The sequence below is a fragment of the Dermacentor silvarum genome, chromosome 10 (assembly GCF_013339745.2).
Source record: "Dermacentor silvarum isolate Dsil-2018 chromosome 10, BIME_Dsil_1.4, whole genome shotgun sequence".
NCBI lineage: Eukaryota > Metazoa > Arthropoda > Arachnida > Ixodida > Ixodidae > Dermacentor > Dermacentor silvarum.
The window spans coordinates 142,606,112-142,621,442 of NC_051163.1; the positions used below are offsets into that span (position 1 = coordinate 142,606,112).

The 15,331-nt window shown below is 47.9% G+C and overlaps 1 protein-coding gene across 5 annotated transcripts in view; it reads left to right on the forward strand.

The window, feature by feature from the left end:
- Positions 1 to 15,331, forward strand: part of LOC119431886 (G-protein coupled receptor-associated protein LMBRD2B) — a 235,491-nt gene that overhangs the window by 113,991 nt on the left and 106,169 nt on the right. For all 5 annotated transcript variants that reach the window (XM_049656867.1, XM_049656868.1, XM_049656866.1 and 2 more), the window contains one exon: positions 9,479 to 9,644. In XM_049656867.1, coding sequence (XP_049512824.1) covers positions 9,479 to 9,644 — 166 coding nt within the window. The remainder of the gene's footprint in view (positions 1 to 9,478; positions 9,645 to 15,331) is intronic.

A 15,331-nucleotide genomic window follows, 5' to 3' on the forward strand; every position in this document is an offset into this window, starting at 1 on the left:
TTAGGCTTGACGGCCAACTCCCTTGTGCTTGCCTTGTACTACCGGGGTTCGACGGTACAAGGACAGGCAGAAACACGACAACACACGATAGTGTAACAAGTATAAAAAGGGTTTAATGCTCCATGGGAATTCGCGTGGAAGCAGGCTATAGAGTCGACCTCGACGTTTGTCGGGGTCGATAGTGGTCGAACGAGGTAGGGCACGACAAAGGAAGGGAACAAGATGGTTGCGTTTGCAACCGGTTTCCAAGAGGATCGCGCCACCGCACGAAAAGCTGTTTGCCTCCCCGAACGGGAAGAGGGAAAAAGGCGTCTGCTCTCCTCACTTCCGTGGCGCGCGTAAGGACGCGGGGAAATATGAACCTTCATAATTCCCACAGCGTACAGGTCCTTGAAATCTTTGCAAAACCCTTGAAATTGAAAAGTGCGTTTTCAAGGCCCTTGAAAGTCCTGGAATTTCTTTCCCTTCTTGAAAATCCTTGAATTTCGTGAGCAATGCACTCTGATATCGACATTGCAACCTCTTTTCAGTGGTAAATCGGCGTCGATCTGGCAAACTCCCCATTTCAGAAACAATACGCCAGCGCGAGTACACATAGTTCCGTTTTGCAGAACTGCGCGGAAAAAATAACAGGCTTCACCGCGTCAAACCGCAAACGGAGCGAGCGACCCGTGCTGTGCTTCGGTACTGGCTCAGCTGGCAGTGTGTACGCTGCTTTCCTCACCCTATCATACGTTTCACTCCTCGCCCGTCGGTCTGCCTTGTCCTACTGTCACTCTTGCGCGTGAGGTGAAGCTAGTGAAGCTAAAGAGAGCTATACTGGAGCAACTTTACCACTGGTGCTCTGTGCCTTTGGGTGAAGCTTTGTTACATTATTTATGATAAGATAAGTGCAATATGATTACCGTATTTTCCGGTCTATAATTCGCACCATTGTATAAGACTGCCCCTCAAAACGTCAGTTTTTCCGAAAAAAAAAACGTATATAAGTCGCACCGGTGTATAAGATGCACCTGTTCTTTCGGTAATCGATTAAAAGAAAGTTACAGTGATGTTTCGCTCCGTGAAAGCGGGTCACACGCAAACGTATGGGTGCCATATATATTTCCACTCCAGGCGCATTTCTGCCGTCATGGTTGCCGCGATGTTCCGTATAAAGTCCAACGTCGATAAAATCGGCCCCGCGCGCCTTATGCTGTATGTGCGAGTGAAAGCGTGCGGCGGTGAGCAGAATCTCGCACTAGTGAGGAAAGCGGGAAGGCGGCCCAGGAAGGGGGGGGGGGCGCTGCCTGTACTCTTGTAGCAACCTCGTAGTTTGCGCAGCGGCGCGCGCCGTATCTTATCTGGAGATGTGACGACTTCGGGGTAGAGCGACTCGCGGTCGGCCTACTGCCGTTTGCGTTGCTGCTCCATCGTTTTCGCATGGCGCTCGGGGACTTTATCACGAGAACCCGGCACCTCGATAGTGCGCACAGAACCCGTAGCAATTAAGTCAACCAGCGCGCTTCGCGTGGCCATAACATCGGATCCGATTTTGTTTGCACTTTTTCTGGAAAAAAAAAAAAAAACGTACATAGGTCGCACCATTCTGTAAGACGCACCGACGAAAAATTCAGAAAAAAAATGCGTCTTAAACACCGGAAAATACGGTATGCTGAATGTTTTGGAAATATTTATTTATTTATTTATTTACAAGTACCTTACAGGCCTCGCAGAGGCATTGTGTAAGGGGGGGCGATACAAAGTAAGAACAAAGTAAGAACAAATTGGGTTAACCTCAAAGCCAGTAAGAACAATGCTGTGTCGACTTCCTCTGGCCCTTCGGGAACTGGTATCCGCAGAAATACGGCGGCTCAAGCAGGCAGATATAATCGAGAAAGTGGATGCTTCTGAATGGGTATCCGCTGTGGTGGTTGTCCGAAAGGACGATGGCAGCATCCGGCTTTGTGTGGATCTGTCCAAGGCTAACAGAGTTATCATCGTTGACGCATTTCCTCTTCCACACACTGACGACCTTCTACACCAACTAGCAGGGTCGACACATTTCTCAAAAACTGATTTCGCATCAGCTTATCTTCAACGCCTGAAAGCCGTGACCTGACAACATTCGTTACGCACGATGGCCTTTTCCGATTCCGTTGAGTGTGTTTCGCCCTCGCCTCTGCACCAGCCGCTTTCCAGAAAATGACTTCAATCCTGAAGGGCGGTAGGGGTGTACTTTTTTATATAGACGATGTCATTGTCTACGGTAAATCTGCGGCTGAGCACTCTGCGAACCTTCAAGATGTTCTGCGCCACATCTCAGCGGCTGGCCTGTGGCTTAACGAAAAGGGCTTCTTTAATGTACAAGAACTGACATTCTTGGGACATGTCATCATCCACAGAGGTCTGGCACCCTTGAAATCGAAAGTCGAGGCTGTAGTTCACGCTCCAGTGCCCACGGACATCACTGAGCTGTGTTCGTTCCTCGGACTCGTCAGCTACTATGCCAAGTTCATACCAGGTGGAGTGCAAACGTAAGCTTGCCTTAGCCGCAAAAACGTCTTGGGCTTCTCGGGCCCCACAAGATCGGTGTGTGTTAGTGTCTCGTGCTGCAGCAATTGATGCAGCACTTTGCATTACGTAGATGTCTACTTGAGTTGAGTTTGCCAAATTTTTTTGTGACTTCTGATCGTATTGTAAGGAAGATAACGAACGTCGGCATAGAGTCAGCAGCATCGGCAGCATCAAGCACGCAGCAGAGGCTCGAGCTAGGGGACTGTGCTCAGTGCATCCTACAACCGGCTGTCGCTACTAAGCTCAATAAATCTCCTTTATAAGTGGTGGGCGTGCTGGGTAACATTCCACTCTACCATCCTCGAACTCCGTTCCCAAAGACTACCCTCTGCCATGCTGGACGCGGACCAGCAGACCCGTCCCTTGCGCTGGCACCGTTCGCCAGTGGTAGCCTCCCATCTTCAGTGGAACCGATGACAACGACGTTCAAGAAAAGCTGGCTTACGTATCACTCTATCTTCTGGGCGTGGCCGGTCTCTGGTTCAAAAATCATGAGAGGGATATCCGAACGTGGTCGGCATTCAAGACGTCGTTTACAAAAGTATTTGACCGACCCGCCATCAGGAAACTCCGAGCCGAGCAGCGTTTGCGTACACGCACACAGGACACGGGTGAGACGTTCACCAGCTATATAGAAGACGTTCTCGATTTGTGCAGGCGCATGAGCGCTGCCATGACGGAAGCGGAAAAGATCAAGCACGTCGTGAAGGGAATCGATGACGCGTTTCAGGTGCTTCTGGCCAAGGACCCGCGCACTGTTGGCGACGGTATCAGCTTGTGCCTGAGCTATGATGAATTGCATAAGCAGCGAGCTCTGACAAGGAGACAACCCACACCAAATGCGGCGTCACTGCAGCCTGACCACCGGCCCCGAACAAGCCTCCCTGATAACCCAAGTCAAGGCCTTCGTTCGAAAAGAAGTTGCACGACAGCTATCTCTGGTGTCCATCACTCAGGAGTCTTCCAGTCCTTTGCCGTCTCCTCTCTGTAACCTGATCCATGGAGAGGTCACGGAAGCGCCTCAACAGGATGTCGTGGCTACACCGGTCACTTATGTTACGATTGTTGCAATGGCCTCTCGCAGTGTGTCCGTACGACGTTTCGAGCAGCCTGCGCACCGCCCTCCTCCTCCCGTCCCCTGGGCCACCACTGCCGTCGCTAACCCGTGGCGTAGGCCCAACAATTGCCCTATATGCTTTGCATGTAGGCATCCCGGTCACGTCGTCACAAGGTTCTGCCGCTGCCGATCGCAGGCGTTTGATGACAATCGACGAGCGCCCTATGTGCTGCCCGATTCAAATGTGCCTTCGACCCATCACCAGCTCGCTCCCAGATCCAAATGTGCCGTCCTCACTTTGAACGCCTCCAGTCACCCTCCCCATGTTGCCGATAGATTTCCCCTAGGCATCGACATGCCGAAGTCCTCCTCCTTTACCTGCCAATATCATTGATGTGTTTGTTGAAGATGTCGCTACAGTCACCCTCTTCGATACCGGTGCCGCTATTTCAGTTACGGATGCCAGGTTTTGCCGCTCGCTTCCTAAAGTGGCGACGTCTCTGTCTGGTTTGTCACTTCGAACGGCAAGTGCTCAAGCAATTCAACCTACCAGTGCTTGTACAGCCCGTGTGACCATACAGGACGTTTTATACACGATTGAGCCCATCGTTCTTTCATCGCGCTCCCACCCGTTATTCTAAGATGGGATTCTCTCTAACGTCACAATGCCATCATCAATTGCACTCGGGCTGAGATTGAACTTTCCGTCCTTGGTGACCTGGCCTCGGTCGGTGCTCATCCTGCCGCTAAACTTGTCGTGCAAGAAGACACCTGTATTCCCTCCTGCTCTTCCGACAGGACGGTCTTCTTCATGCCCTCTCATCAATTTGTTGCTTGAAAAGCGCTTCCTTTGCTCTTTGCAGCTCTTGACCTCACCGCCGGTGTCAGCACGATGCCCATTTACAATCATCTCTCATCGCTGCTATCACTGCTCCACCGTGAATGCCTTTGTTACGTCGAGTCGGTTGATTCAACCCGAATTGTCTCCGTCCTCGATGAAGTGCCTTCTACTGCCGTTCTTGAAATGAGTGTCCTCTTCGTAGCCGACTCAGCATGGAAAGATGTTTTCAGCCTATTCATCGCCGAAGATATGACACATTCGCAGCGATTAGAACTTCTCGCAATCCTTCAGCACTTTCGTCGTTCTTTCGACGTGGCGCAAACATCTCTTGGCCGTGCATCGACAGTCGAGCATCACATCGACAGTGGCTCTCACTCACCGCTGCGACAAAGACCATATCGCGTGTCTGCTACGGACCGTCGCGCCGTTGCAGAACAGGTTGATGACATGCTCCGTCGAGGCCTCATTCAACCTTCACAGAGCCCATCAGCCTCTCCTGTGGTACTCGTCACAAAGAAAGATGGTTCCATCCGCTTCTGTGTTAATTTTTGACGGTTGAACAAGATCACGCTGAAGGACATCAACCCACTACCATGCATCGATGCTGCTCTGGACTGTTTGCCAAGTTCTTTTCTTCGCTGGATTTGCGGTCAGGCTACTGGCAGGTTCTGATGGCTCAGGCCGATCGCCCAAAAACTGCCTTTGTTGCACCAGACGGCTTGTATGAATTCATCGTCATGTCTTTCGGACATTGCAACGCACCTGCTACATTCGAAAGAATGCAGGATAATGTTTTTCGTGGCCTCAAATGGAAAATATGTCTTTGCTATCTTGAAGACATAGTGGTGTTCGCCCCTGATTTCGCAACACACCTGCTCCGCCTCCAGCACGTACTCACTTGCTTGACCAACGCTGGGTTGCAACTTAACCTGAAGAAATGTTGATGTGCTGTTCGTCAGCTCACAAGGCCATTTTGTGTCAAAGGAGGGCATTCGCCCGGATCCCGAGAAGCTACGTGCTGTTACTGCGTTCCCAAAACCTACCACTATCAAAGAGCTACGCAGTTTCATCGGCGTCTGTTCTTACTTCCGGCGATTCGTTTAAACTTTGCGTCAAGTATATCGCCTCTCACGCAGCTCCTTGGTGGCACCAGAGATCTCTCATCATGGTCTCCAGAGTGTGATGACGCCTTCACAACCTTGCGCCGTCTTCTCATGACGCCATCGATTCTTTGCCATTTTGACCCTCAAGCGCCAACCGAACTTCGTACTGACGTAAGTGGTGTAGGCCTTGGTGCTGTGTTGGCACAACGTCAACCTGGCCACGCAGAATACGTTATCGCATGCGCGAGTCGCACGTTAACCAAGGCGGAGAGCAATTACAGCCTAACAAAAAAGGAGTTTTTGGCCATTGTGTGGGCGCTTGGCAAGTTTCGCCCATCGGCCGATCTTTCGACGTAGTGACCGACCACTGCGCACTATGTTGGCTGACAACGCTAAAAGACCCAGGCCTTGCCCGCTGGGCATTGCAAATTCAAGAATATGACATCCATGTGGTTTACCGTTCCGGGCGAAAGCACTCCGATGCTGACGCGCTATCCCGATCGCCGCTTCCCCCGAAGGCCAGTCACGACTCCTCCTGCGAGTGCATATTGTCATCTCTGGACTTTGACACTATCGGTGCTGCCCAGCGTAATGATCCCTGGACTGCATCTCTGTTCGACCTTCTCTCAGATACATTGAAAGTTCCAGCGTCATGAACGCTTCGCCGCCAAGTTCCTCATTTTGCGATTCGAGACCAGCTACTGTATCGACACAATTATGCCCCACAGGGACGCACATGGTTACTCGTCATTCCGAGAACCTTGCAGTCAGAGATCTGCTTCTCGTTCCACGTCGACCTTCAGTGTGGCCACGTGGGAGACTTCAGGACTTACGAAAGACTTCGACACCGCTATTACTGGTGGGGAATGTACAATTTCGTTCGAAACTTCGTCCGATCTTGTCATGAGTCATCCTTGTCATCCTACAACTGGCTGTCGCTACTAAGCTCAATAAATCACCTTTATAGTATGTTTTCCCACCCAATACGTTTTATCTTGGATTTTTTCTTCCACAACCTATGAATGAGGTTTTACTGTAGTTGGGAAATCATTGTTACAGTAGACGAACTAGGCACTATGAACTGCTGCTAGGTATGCTCAACTGTGTCATACTTTCTCCCCATGCCTGAGCACATCTCCAGTGTTTAGCTGTCTTGAAGTAATATTTTCTATTCTCGACTCTGTATGTGAGTAAATAAAGTATTTCCCTTCAGGAGCTTCAGAACTGGGGGAGTAGGGGGAGCGACGGCTCCCCCTCATCTACAAATGCGAGAGCTTGGCTCCCCCAGTCAAAGGGCAAAATTACAAACACCTGTATAGAAAACGTCTCTGGTCGCACACAAAATATGTTATTCTCCTTTAACAGAAATCTGTTGGTGAAAAAAATTCAGAGCCCTTCCACTACTCTGAAGATGGAAGCCAGCGAAGCTGTTGCTGTGTCGTGGGTCTGCCGTTGTGAATATTGCTATAGTGGATTTATCTATTTTCATTATAGACTATATTGAGCATCTTCGCCATGTTCGTCAAAGAGCAAGGACACTGGCATCTTGTTTTCGCTCGGCGCGAAGGTCAGGTAGCGTGTTTGCTGTGTCAAGTCCGCCCGATCTTCTGCTGAGGCGTTGGCGCGATGCCGACGAGGTCTTTCCTGCTCTCGACAGCTCATAACCACATATCCAACGCGGGTATGAGCCACACGTGATTTCTTTCTTACCTTCCTTCTTTCTCTCTCATCTTTACTTCCTTCCTTCCTTCTTTCTTGTCCCTGGCTCATACACGCATATCCAATGCGGGTATGCGCCACACGTGATTTTATTATCATTAATTGTGACGTAACTGATGAGCATGTGATATTATTGATGTCATGACCTATCAGTCATGCTAGTCATAGATTCGTACTCTTCCATGCCAATTTTGGTATATACCAAGTGAACGAGACGTCACGAAATGGTTGCCTACTTCCGGTGTACACGGACACGATCTCCTGAAACCGAGCCTATAACAGCTTCGCTGTAAAGAACAAAAAAAAAACAAAAAAAAACAAAAAAAACAGACAATTTCTGTTTTTTAAGTCAGCGCTGACACGTATCGATGATCGATCATGTGTATTTCTTTTTACACAAAGAGCGGTTTTAAAAATACCGATCGTTAAGCATTAAATTAACCATATTTTTCAAAGCCTTACAAGTAACAATAGTTCCTCCTGGCTAGCAGTGTCTCAGGCGGTTGAAATTCAAGTTCTTATTTTCTGATGTGTCATAATATTCTATGTTTTGGCTGTAGCTTGGAATATGTTATTGCCGCTGCTGAAGTATACATTATGGCGCCAAAGAGCGAACAAGTGAAAAGCTGTCGTACTGGTTTAATTTCCTCTTTTCTACACTTATATCCAAACACGTGTTTTTTCGTATGTGTGCACTAGTTTGCTGTCGATCCCAACGCTACCTGAATGACAGGCGTACGATGCCATTGATTTATATATTTCTCAATGCCAGTTCTCTTATGTTTAATCTCTTTGACAACCTCGTTTACCACAGATAAATGAAATCGCGTCAAACGATGAATGTATATAAAAAGAGTCTGGCGAAATCTATAGTATACCGGTAACAAAAACTTGACAAAATGTCGCACAAAACATACAGTACAGGCACTACGCTTTTAATTATTTGCCGCACTTAGTAAACCAAATTGTAGTTTGTTTATAATATTGCCTTTATGGCTATGTGTTGATTTATTAAATGTTGGGCACTCAAGAAGAATAAATGATGTCATTATGTTTTGGTAGCATTTTTTTTTTCGTCATTCCCCCGGTGAAAAGAAAGTTCCAACACCATTGTTTCCCTCCATTATTAGCAAATTCTAATCGACACTATCGTGATATTAGCACCAAGTCGATCGAATACCCTTATTGAAAGCTGTATATTAACATGCTTTAAGAGTGTTAAATTTGTGTAGGTTTCAAACAATATTTCAATTACTGACAAATCATAAAATACAAATGGGTCTGAAATGTGTTGTGAGGGAATGGCCACCTCTTTTTTAAATACAGAGGTCACTCTCGCTCGCTTGGACTCATGGAGAAAAATTGCATGCTTAAATATTAATTTGACAACATAAGCAAAAAATATCAGATAATAAATGATCAAGTAATTTTACATGGCTGGCATGTTTATTATCCAGACCATCATTAGTTACTTTCAAGCTCTGTATGATGGTTTCATGATGCATCATGCATCATGCTCTGCATGATGTTCTAAACTACTCCATTTCGAGTAGTTTGGAACAGGAAAAAAAGAATGTGGAAGATGTATAAGTGAAGATTTGCAGAAGTTTAGTTGTTGCTACTCACTGAATACATGAGCAGTTTCAGGGTAGGATTATATAATTTCCCATCATGCATTATACTAGAAATGTTGCTATTGTTTGATTATTTATATATTTATGAAATTACCATTTCTCATTCTATTTGTTATAGCAATTTGTATTCACCTTCGTGTTGTTTTTCTATTCTTTAGAAAGATAATTAGAATGTTTCTTGTAGAGCACAGCTAAGTTTGTGTTAATTGACTGCTTTTTAGTTATTTGTTCTTTTTTTTGCATGTTTTCTTGTGTGCATTGCTTGTAGTAATTTGTCAGTAATCCATCTAAATGTCAGATAGAGAATTCTGTGGGCACTTGTATTGAAGAGAATTATGTAAAGAATATAAAGAAGTAGCACATTCCCTTGCAAATGTTTCCATAAAATAATTGCATCAAGGAAAGTTGCATCAAGCGGCAGCAAGATGGGATAAACAAAAATGGACATCATATTCGAAGTAAGCACTTAACATTACACATATCTTTTCAGCCCCACCACTTGAAAAATTTGTAAAATATTTTGCTTGGTCCTGACTGGTGCAGCACATATTGACTTTCACCGGTGCAGGTGATCCGAGCCCTGCAGCACGAGAACCGCACCAGTTGCCAGTGGCGACTACTGGTGGAGCAAGCCCTGCACCTGGAGGATGTGGCACGCACCGCAGAGGCTGGCCGCGGGGAGCGCCGCTTGCGCTCGCCAACTCTGCTGGGTTCCTGGTGTGGACCCACTGTCGGTAAGGCCAGGCCTAGGGCCTCTCGCAAGCCATAGCATAGTGTGTGCGGCTTTTGTTGCAGCCAAGATGCCTCAACCATAACAGGTGACTTGATGTAGGTTCGCACTTGGCAGTTTTATGTAGCCTCGTGTACAGCAATGCTTTTTCCACTGTTACATTGAAGCTGCAATGAAGCTGTTCGAAAGCTGCTTGTTACGAAGGTCTGCAACTTTTGTGTGCCTCTCTTCAATGGATGACTTTAAAAATGTCAACGCCACCTGTTGCACGAAGGGCATTATGGGAACTTTGAGGGTCAGTTTTGGTCTCGGATGGCAAGTGCTGCGTAGCTAGATACTGCTGCCCCCGCCAGGTCCCGCATTGAGCCCCGTCACCATCGAAACGCTCGGGAAGACTGTGTGCCCTGTTTGGTCTTGGCGAGTGACTATTTAGCTCTAAGTGTGGCAATGCAAGCCAGCCCGAGCTTGCACTGCTTGTGCTTTGACGTACACGAAATGTCTTGTACCATTTGGGCATGCTGGCCCTATGCATGGAAATATTGCCACCTGGTGGTTAGCACCCCAACCGGTATGGAAGGCACAACGCCGATTCGTAGTACGCTACTCAATCTGCGACCGCCGAATCCCTTCCATGGCGGCATACATGAGAATGTTGAAAATTGGCTGGTGCACTATGAACGTTTTGCCACGTTCAACAAGTGGGATGATGGAGACAAACTGAAAAAAGATGTCGCAATTTCACCCGGAAAGGCGAAGCATCAATTGCGACAGCAAATTAGTAGAGAGCTATACAGAGTAAGGATAGTAGTTTTATCAGCTGTGTAAACTTGGACATTGCAGCAGCACCAGCAACACGCAGAACTGTTGTTGACGCCGTCGGCGTTTTGCCCGCATTCACACCAAAAGTGCGCGACGTTGGTGACTGTTGCCGGTGCCTCTGGGGGAGGCTCGGAGGTTTTTGAAGAGATCGGAATGGGACACTCGTCGAGCAGCATCGGAAATCTTACCCACCTTCTCGCCTCGCAACGTTTTTATATAAATACGCATTTGGTGCCGCAGCCAAACGTCGCCTCCCCTCCCTCCCTCCCGTCTCTCCATGGCTTTTCGTGCGACGGAGGAAGTCACATTTGCTCTCTATATATGGTGATTGTAAAGGAGGAAAGGGACGCTTAATTCTGCAGCCTTTCAGGGAGCATGGCGCAGAATGCGCATTTGCTCTCCGACGTGCGTTCGCTCCCCGTGAAATTGCGCGTCCCTCGTGCCCTTTCACTCGCACATACAGCGTCCGGAGCGCGGCGACGATTTCATCGCCGTTGACGTCGTACGGAGCCTCACGCGACGGTGACGCCGACAGTAGAAATCCGCTTTGGAGTGTCCATATAATTGCTATCGCAATAAAACGTATATTTCAGCCTTACTGATGGTGCACGTGTTTGGTAGGACAACCGTGCAGATAGGTGCCCTAACTTCATGGGGAAAATTCAGACGTCGGCTTCTTGAGATGTATACGAGCCCTGATCGCTGAGAGCGAGCTGAACGTGATCTCCAGTCCCGTATCCAAATACTGAACGAAGGTGGCGCAATGTATGTCGAGGACATGACGCGTCTCTTTCGACGAGCCGACCCCAGCATTTCGGAAGAGAAGGTGTGGTACCTCATGCGCAGAGTGAAAGAACAGCTGTTTGGTGGTCTTGTGCGCAGTCCTCCCAAGACTGTCAGAATTTCTTTCCGAGGCCGTCACCATTGAACAGACTCTTCGGCAGCGAGCACCATCATACAAACGCCAAGTGAACGCTGCCTCACTTACGGACTTCTTCGGAGCTCTCGGGGGCCATGTCGATTTCTTTCGAGAGCTCATCCGTTTCGTAATCCACGAAGAACTCCAGAAGCTGCCGGTACCCTCACAGCTGACACTCAGCTCTTTGTCCAGCGTTGTCCGTGACGAAGTCCAGCATGCGCTTCCACACAGATGCTCAACCGCCAAGAACTGATAGCCCCCGTATGTCGTATTCGCAAGCTTTGCGGCAGCCTGCCCCACCTTCCTCCCCGCTTCGCAACGCGTCCCCGGCCATACTACGGCCCGACCAAGCTGCCTCGTATTACCACGACCACCGACAGGCCCCAAGGAAATCAGACGTGTGGCGGGCACCTGATCGCCGTCCCCTTTGCTTTCACTGTGGCGAAGCTGGGCATGTCTACCGACTGTGCTCGTATCGAGAGCTCGGACTACGCGGATTCTCAGCAAACTCGCCGCGACCTAGGTTTGGCCAGCGTCCTCCTGAAATTCAAGAATACGTTGTCCAGCAGCGCGGATCCTCATCAGCTCGACACCAGTCACGCTCCCCTTCGCCGCGGCGGTTTTCTCCGACTCGCCGTACGTATTCGAGCGTGATGCAGGGTCGGTTGCCCAGCCCGCGCCTGGAAAAATAACCACAGCGGCTTTCAGCGGTGAGGCCGCTCAGTCTGGACGTGTTTAAGGACCCCTACTGATGCGTGCGCGGACCAACGTTAGATCGACGATGACATTACCTGCTGATTCCAGAAGAAGAATTTCCTTGGACATCCTGTACTGCTCGACGGTCACGAAGTGACTGCTTTAGTGGACACTGGAGTGGATTATTCAATAATTGGCTAAAAACTGGCAACCCTTCTGTAGAAAGTGACGACGTTGTGTAATCGAACGCCAGTTCGTCACGCCACTCGGCATGTGCACGGCACGAATACAGATTCGCGGCTCTACGTTTCTTGCCAGCTTGAGCATTCTCCCTCAGTGTTTTCGGCATGGACTTTCTCAGGGAGCGTGGAGCTATCGTTGACATTCGACAACGCCTCGACAAGGAGTGAGCGACGACCAACACCATCCACCCTCGAGCATCTCTTCGTGTCATCGACGACACTGTCACGTTACCACTGCATGCAAGTGTCGTGGTTGAAGTGGCATGGTGACGAACTCTTACACGATGAAGCGGTCGCGGAAAACGATTGCAGAAAGCAATCGCAGGAGACGACAAAGTAAAGGATCCCGCGCCAGCTGGAGAACCGTTACTTCTTGTCTGGCATTTTGTGTGTGGCTCCTGTTTTTGTTGTTTGCTCTCGTGTGACAATATGTAGGCTTAGCAGCTGATGTTTGTTTAGTGTTGAGCTACACCTGCCGATGCAAGCTCAGCATTGTGAGAAATGTCTGAGAAGTTATCTGCAGGCAAGACACACAGAAGGCTCGTGAACATTATCGCATGGCTGCTGCAATCAGTCAGGGTTGTGAGACAGTGTGCTCCGCCGTGCTCCTAAAGATAAAAAACACACTTGCAGGAAGCTCAAAGCAGTATACACTGAGGCATAGTTTTCAGCACATGCTTGGAAGAAAGCAACAGCGGCAGGCAATTTTTTCGCGCAATCTGTCGGTGGTGCCCGACAACTTGTCAAAACGTGTTGAAAGACACATTCATCCTTTTTAGGCATTCTAGCCAGCATGAGTGTATAACACACACGGCCAGGAGCCCCACTAGAAACTGTTTACACGCCGAATTGCTTTATGATTGCTGCTGGAATGTCTCTGCATATACGGACAGCCAAAATGCAACAACATTGTAATTTACATAAAACCTACTTGATCTTCTTATGGTGTGCCACTTTCTGCTAAGCAATGTGTCATGGCTAAGCGTTTTATACGTTTAGCAAAAGTAGGTTATGACTCAAAAGCTTCGCTTCATATTTCGCTTCAGTTCCTCGCATCCTTGCCTACAATGGCAGCATAGGAAAAGCGAGAATGTAAAACAATCAGGGGGCTGGTCTGATGAAGCTAGCGAAGCATGCGGCCCTCCTATTGGCTGAGTGCGCCAGCACACTGAGAGGTGCCATCCGATTGGTTGTAGCAGTGGCAACTATTGCCCTGATGCAGTGCTCGCCTGGTAGGCCTGCCCTTGGGCCTTCTTCAAAAACTGCTTATCCATGTTTAGCCACAATTTCTTTGTTGATCACATTACGAACATAAGCGGCAAATTGACCATCTCTAAAAGAAAATGGACATGCGCCTACGGAAAGTGAAGCGCAGGCTGTTTCTGCTTCTTACAACAAGAATGAGGAGGCGGTTGTCGCAAGGTTCAGATGAGTCGAGGATAAGATCGGGCCGGATATAAGTCACTATTTTGTGCAACCACATCGGCAGTAAAGCAACAGCTAAGCAAACCTTTGTTTTTTGTCCTCGTGTCTGGTTTAACTTCGGAGACCGCAGATGCCCATACCCGCGCATACGTGGGTTTGTGTTGGTGTGTTCCAGATCCTGGTACAAGCTTATACATGCACTTCATTAGAACATTGGCGGAGGCATTTTTGTGTGTTTTTATTATTTTGTGTCAAATTATTATTTCCAAGTTTTGAATCTTGAAATGTATAGCTTCCCAGTTTTTTTTTCTCAAATATAGATTATTTAACACTTGCCTGCCCGCAGAAAAATAGGCAGTTTTTGGGAGTCTAGTAAATGATTTTTTTACTGCTACAGAAAATGCTTGATATTAAAATGTATTGTATCTGTTTGTATAAGAAGGAATGTGCTTTCTAATAGTATTATTTTCAAGCAAACATTTATTAAGAATTGTTTGAAAAAATTATTTAATAAAAGCATTTGTAAGAAACGAGAAAACTCCGTAAGATGCTGCTTTGCACCAAGAGAACATTCGAAATATGCATTTGAAACAAAAAGGCTATACAAATGATTCCTGCAAGTATAAGCTTTCTATAGGTAGCAGTTCTTTATATGCAAAGGAAAATGTTAGCCCTAGTAACTATCATGACACCGCGCAAAGCAGTTGTGTGATGTGGTGAAGCACAGGTTTGTGGAGCATGTCTTGTGTGTGTGTGTGTGAAAACTTTATTTAAAATGGTCCGGAGGCTCGACTTAAGCCGAGGCAGGCCGCTCCCACGTTGGCACTGTCAGGCCAAGCCCTTCAGCGACATCGCGGGCCCTCTGGACAGCCCTTAGTTGGTCTTGAAGCAATGGGCTTTGTATTCTTTTTTCCCATCGAGTCCATTCTTCCAGGAGGCTGGGAAGAGTTGCGGGGCACCCCGCGAGCATATGTTTGATTTCAATGATGCCATTACAATCCATCCATCCTAATCTCCCTCTCTGGATATGTTTTGTTAATCTGGTAAGGCGTGGGGTATGTACCCGTTTGCAATAAGCGCAGCCTGCCTGAGCCCTGTTTAGTTTTGAGTGTGGCAATGGGAATTGCCTGCGTCCTAGATAGTTATGTTTGGTTATATCATTATTAATTATTAAATGATCTCTATATTCTCCGGCCTGATGGTGAACTGCTCGGTTATGGCGGTCACGGTTAGCAAGTCCTCGTGCCAAGTCATGCGCAACCTCGTTGAGGTTTACCCGAGTCTCGTCCACTTTCCCCATATGCGCAGGAAACCATCACATTTATGTTCTCCTAATCCTAATGTTTTCAAACAGTTTAGCTGCAACTCCAGCTACGTAGCCTTTATCAAAACTTTTGATAGCGGCTTTTGAATCGCTGTAAATGAAGGCCCACTTATTACTCCTGATGGCTAGAGCAACTGCCACTTGTTCCGCCACTATGGGTTCCTTGGTAAAAATTGTGATAGCGTCTTGCACCTTTCCTTGAGAATTTGATACAATGGCCGTATAGGATTCTTTACCTTTCACCCAGGCAGCATCAACTATAGCTG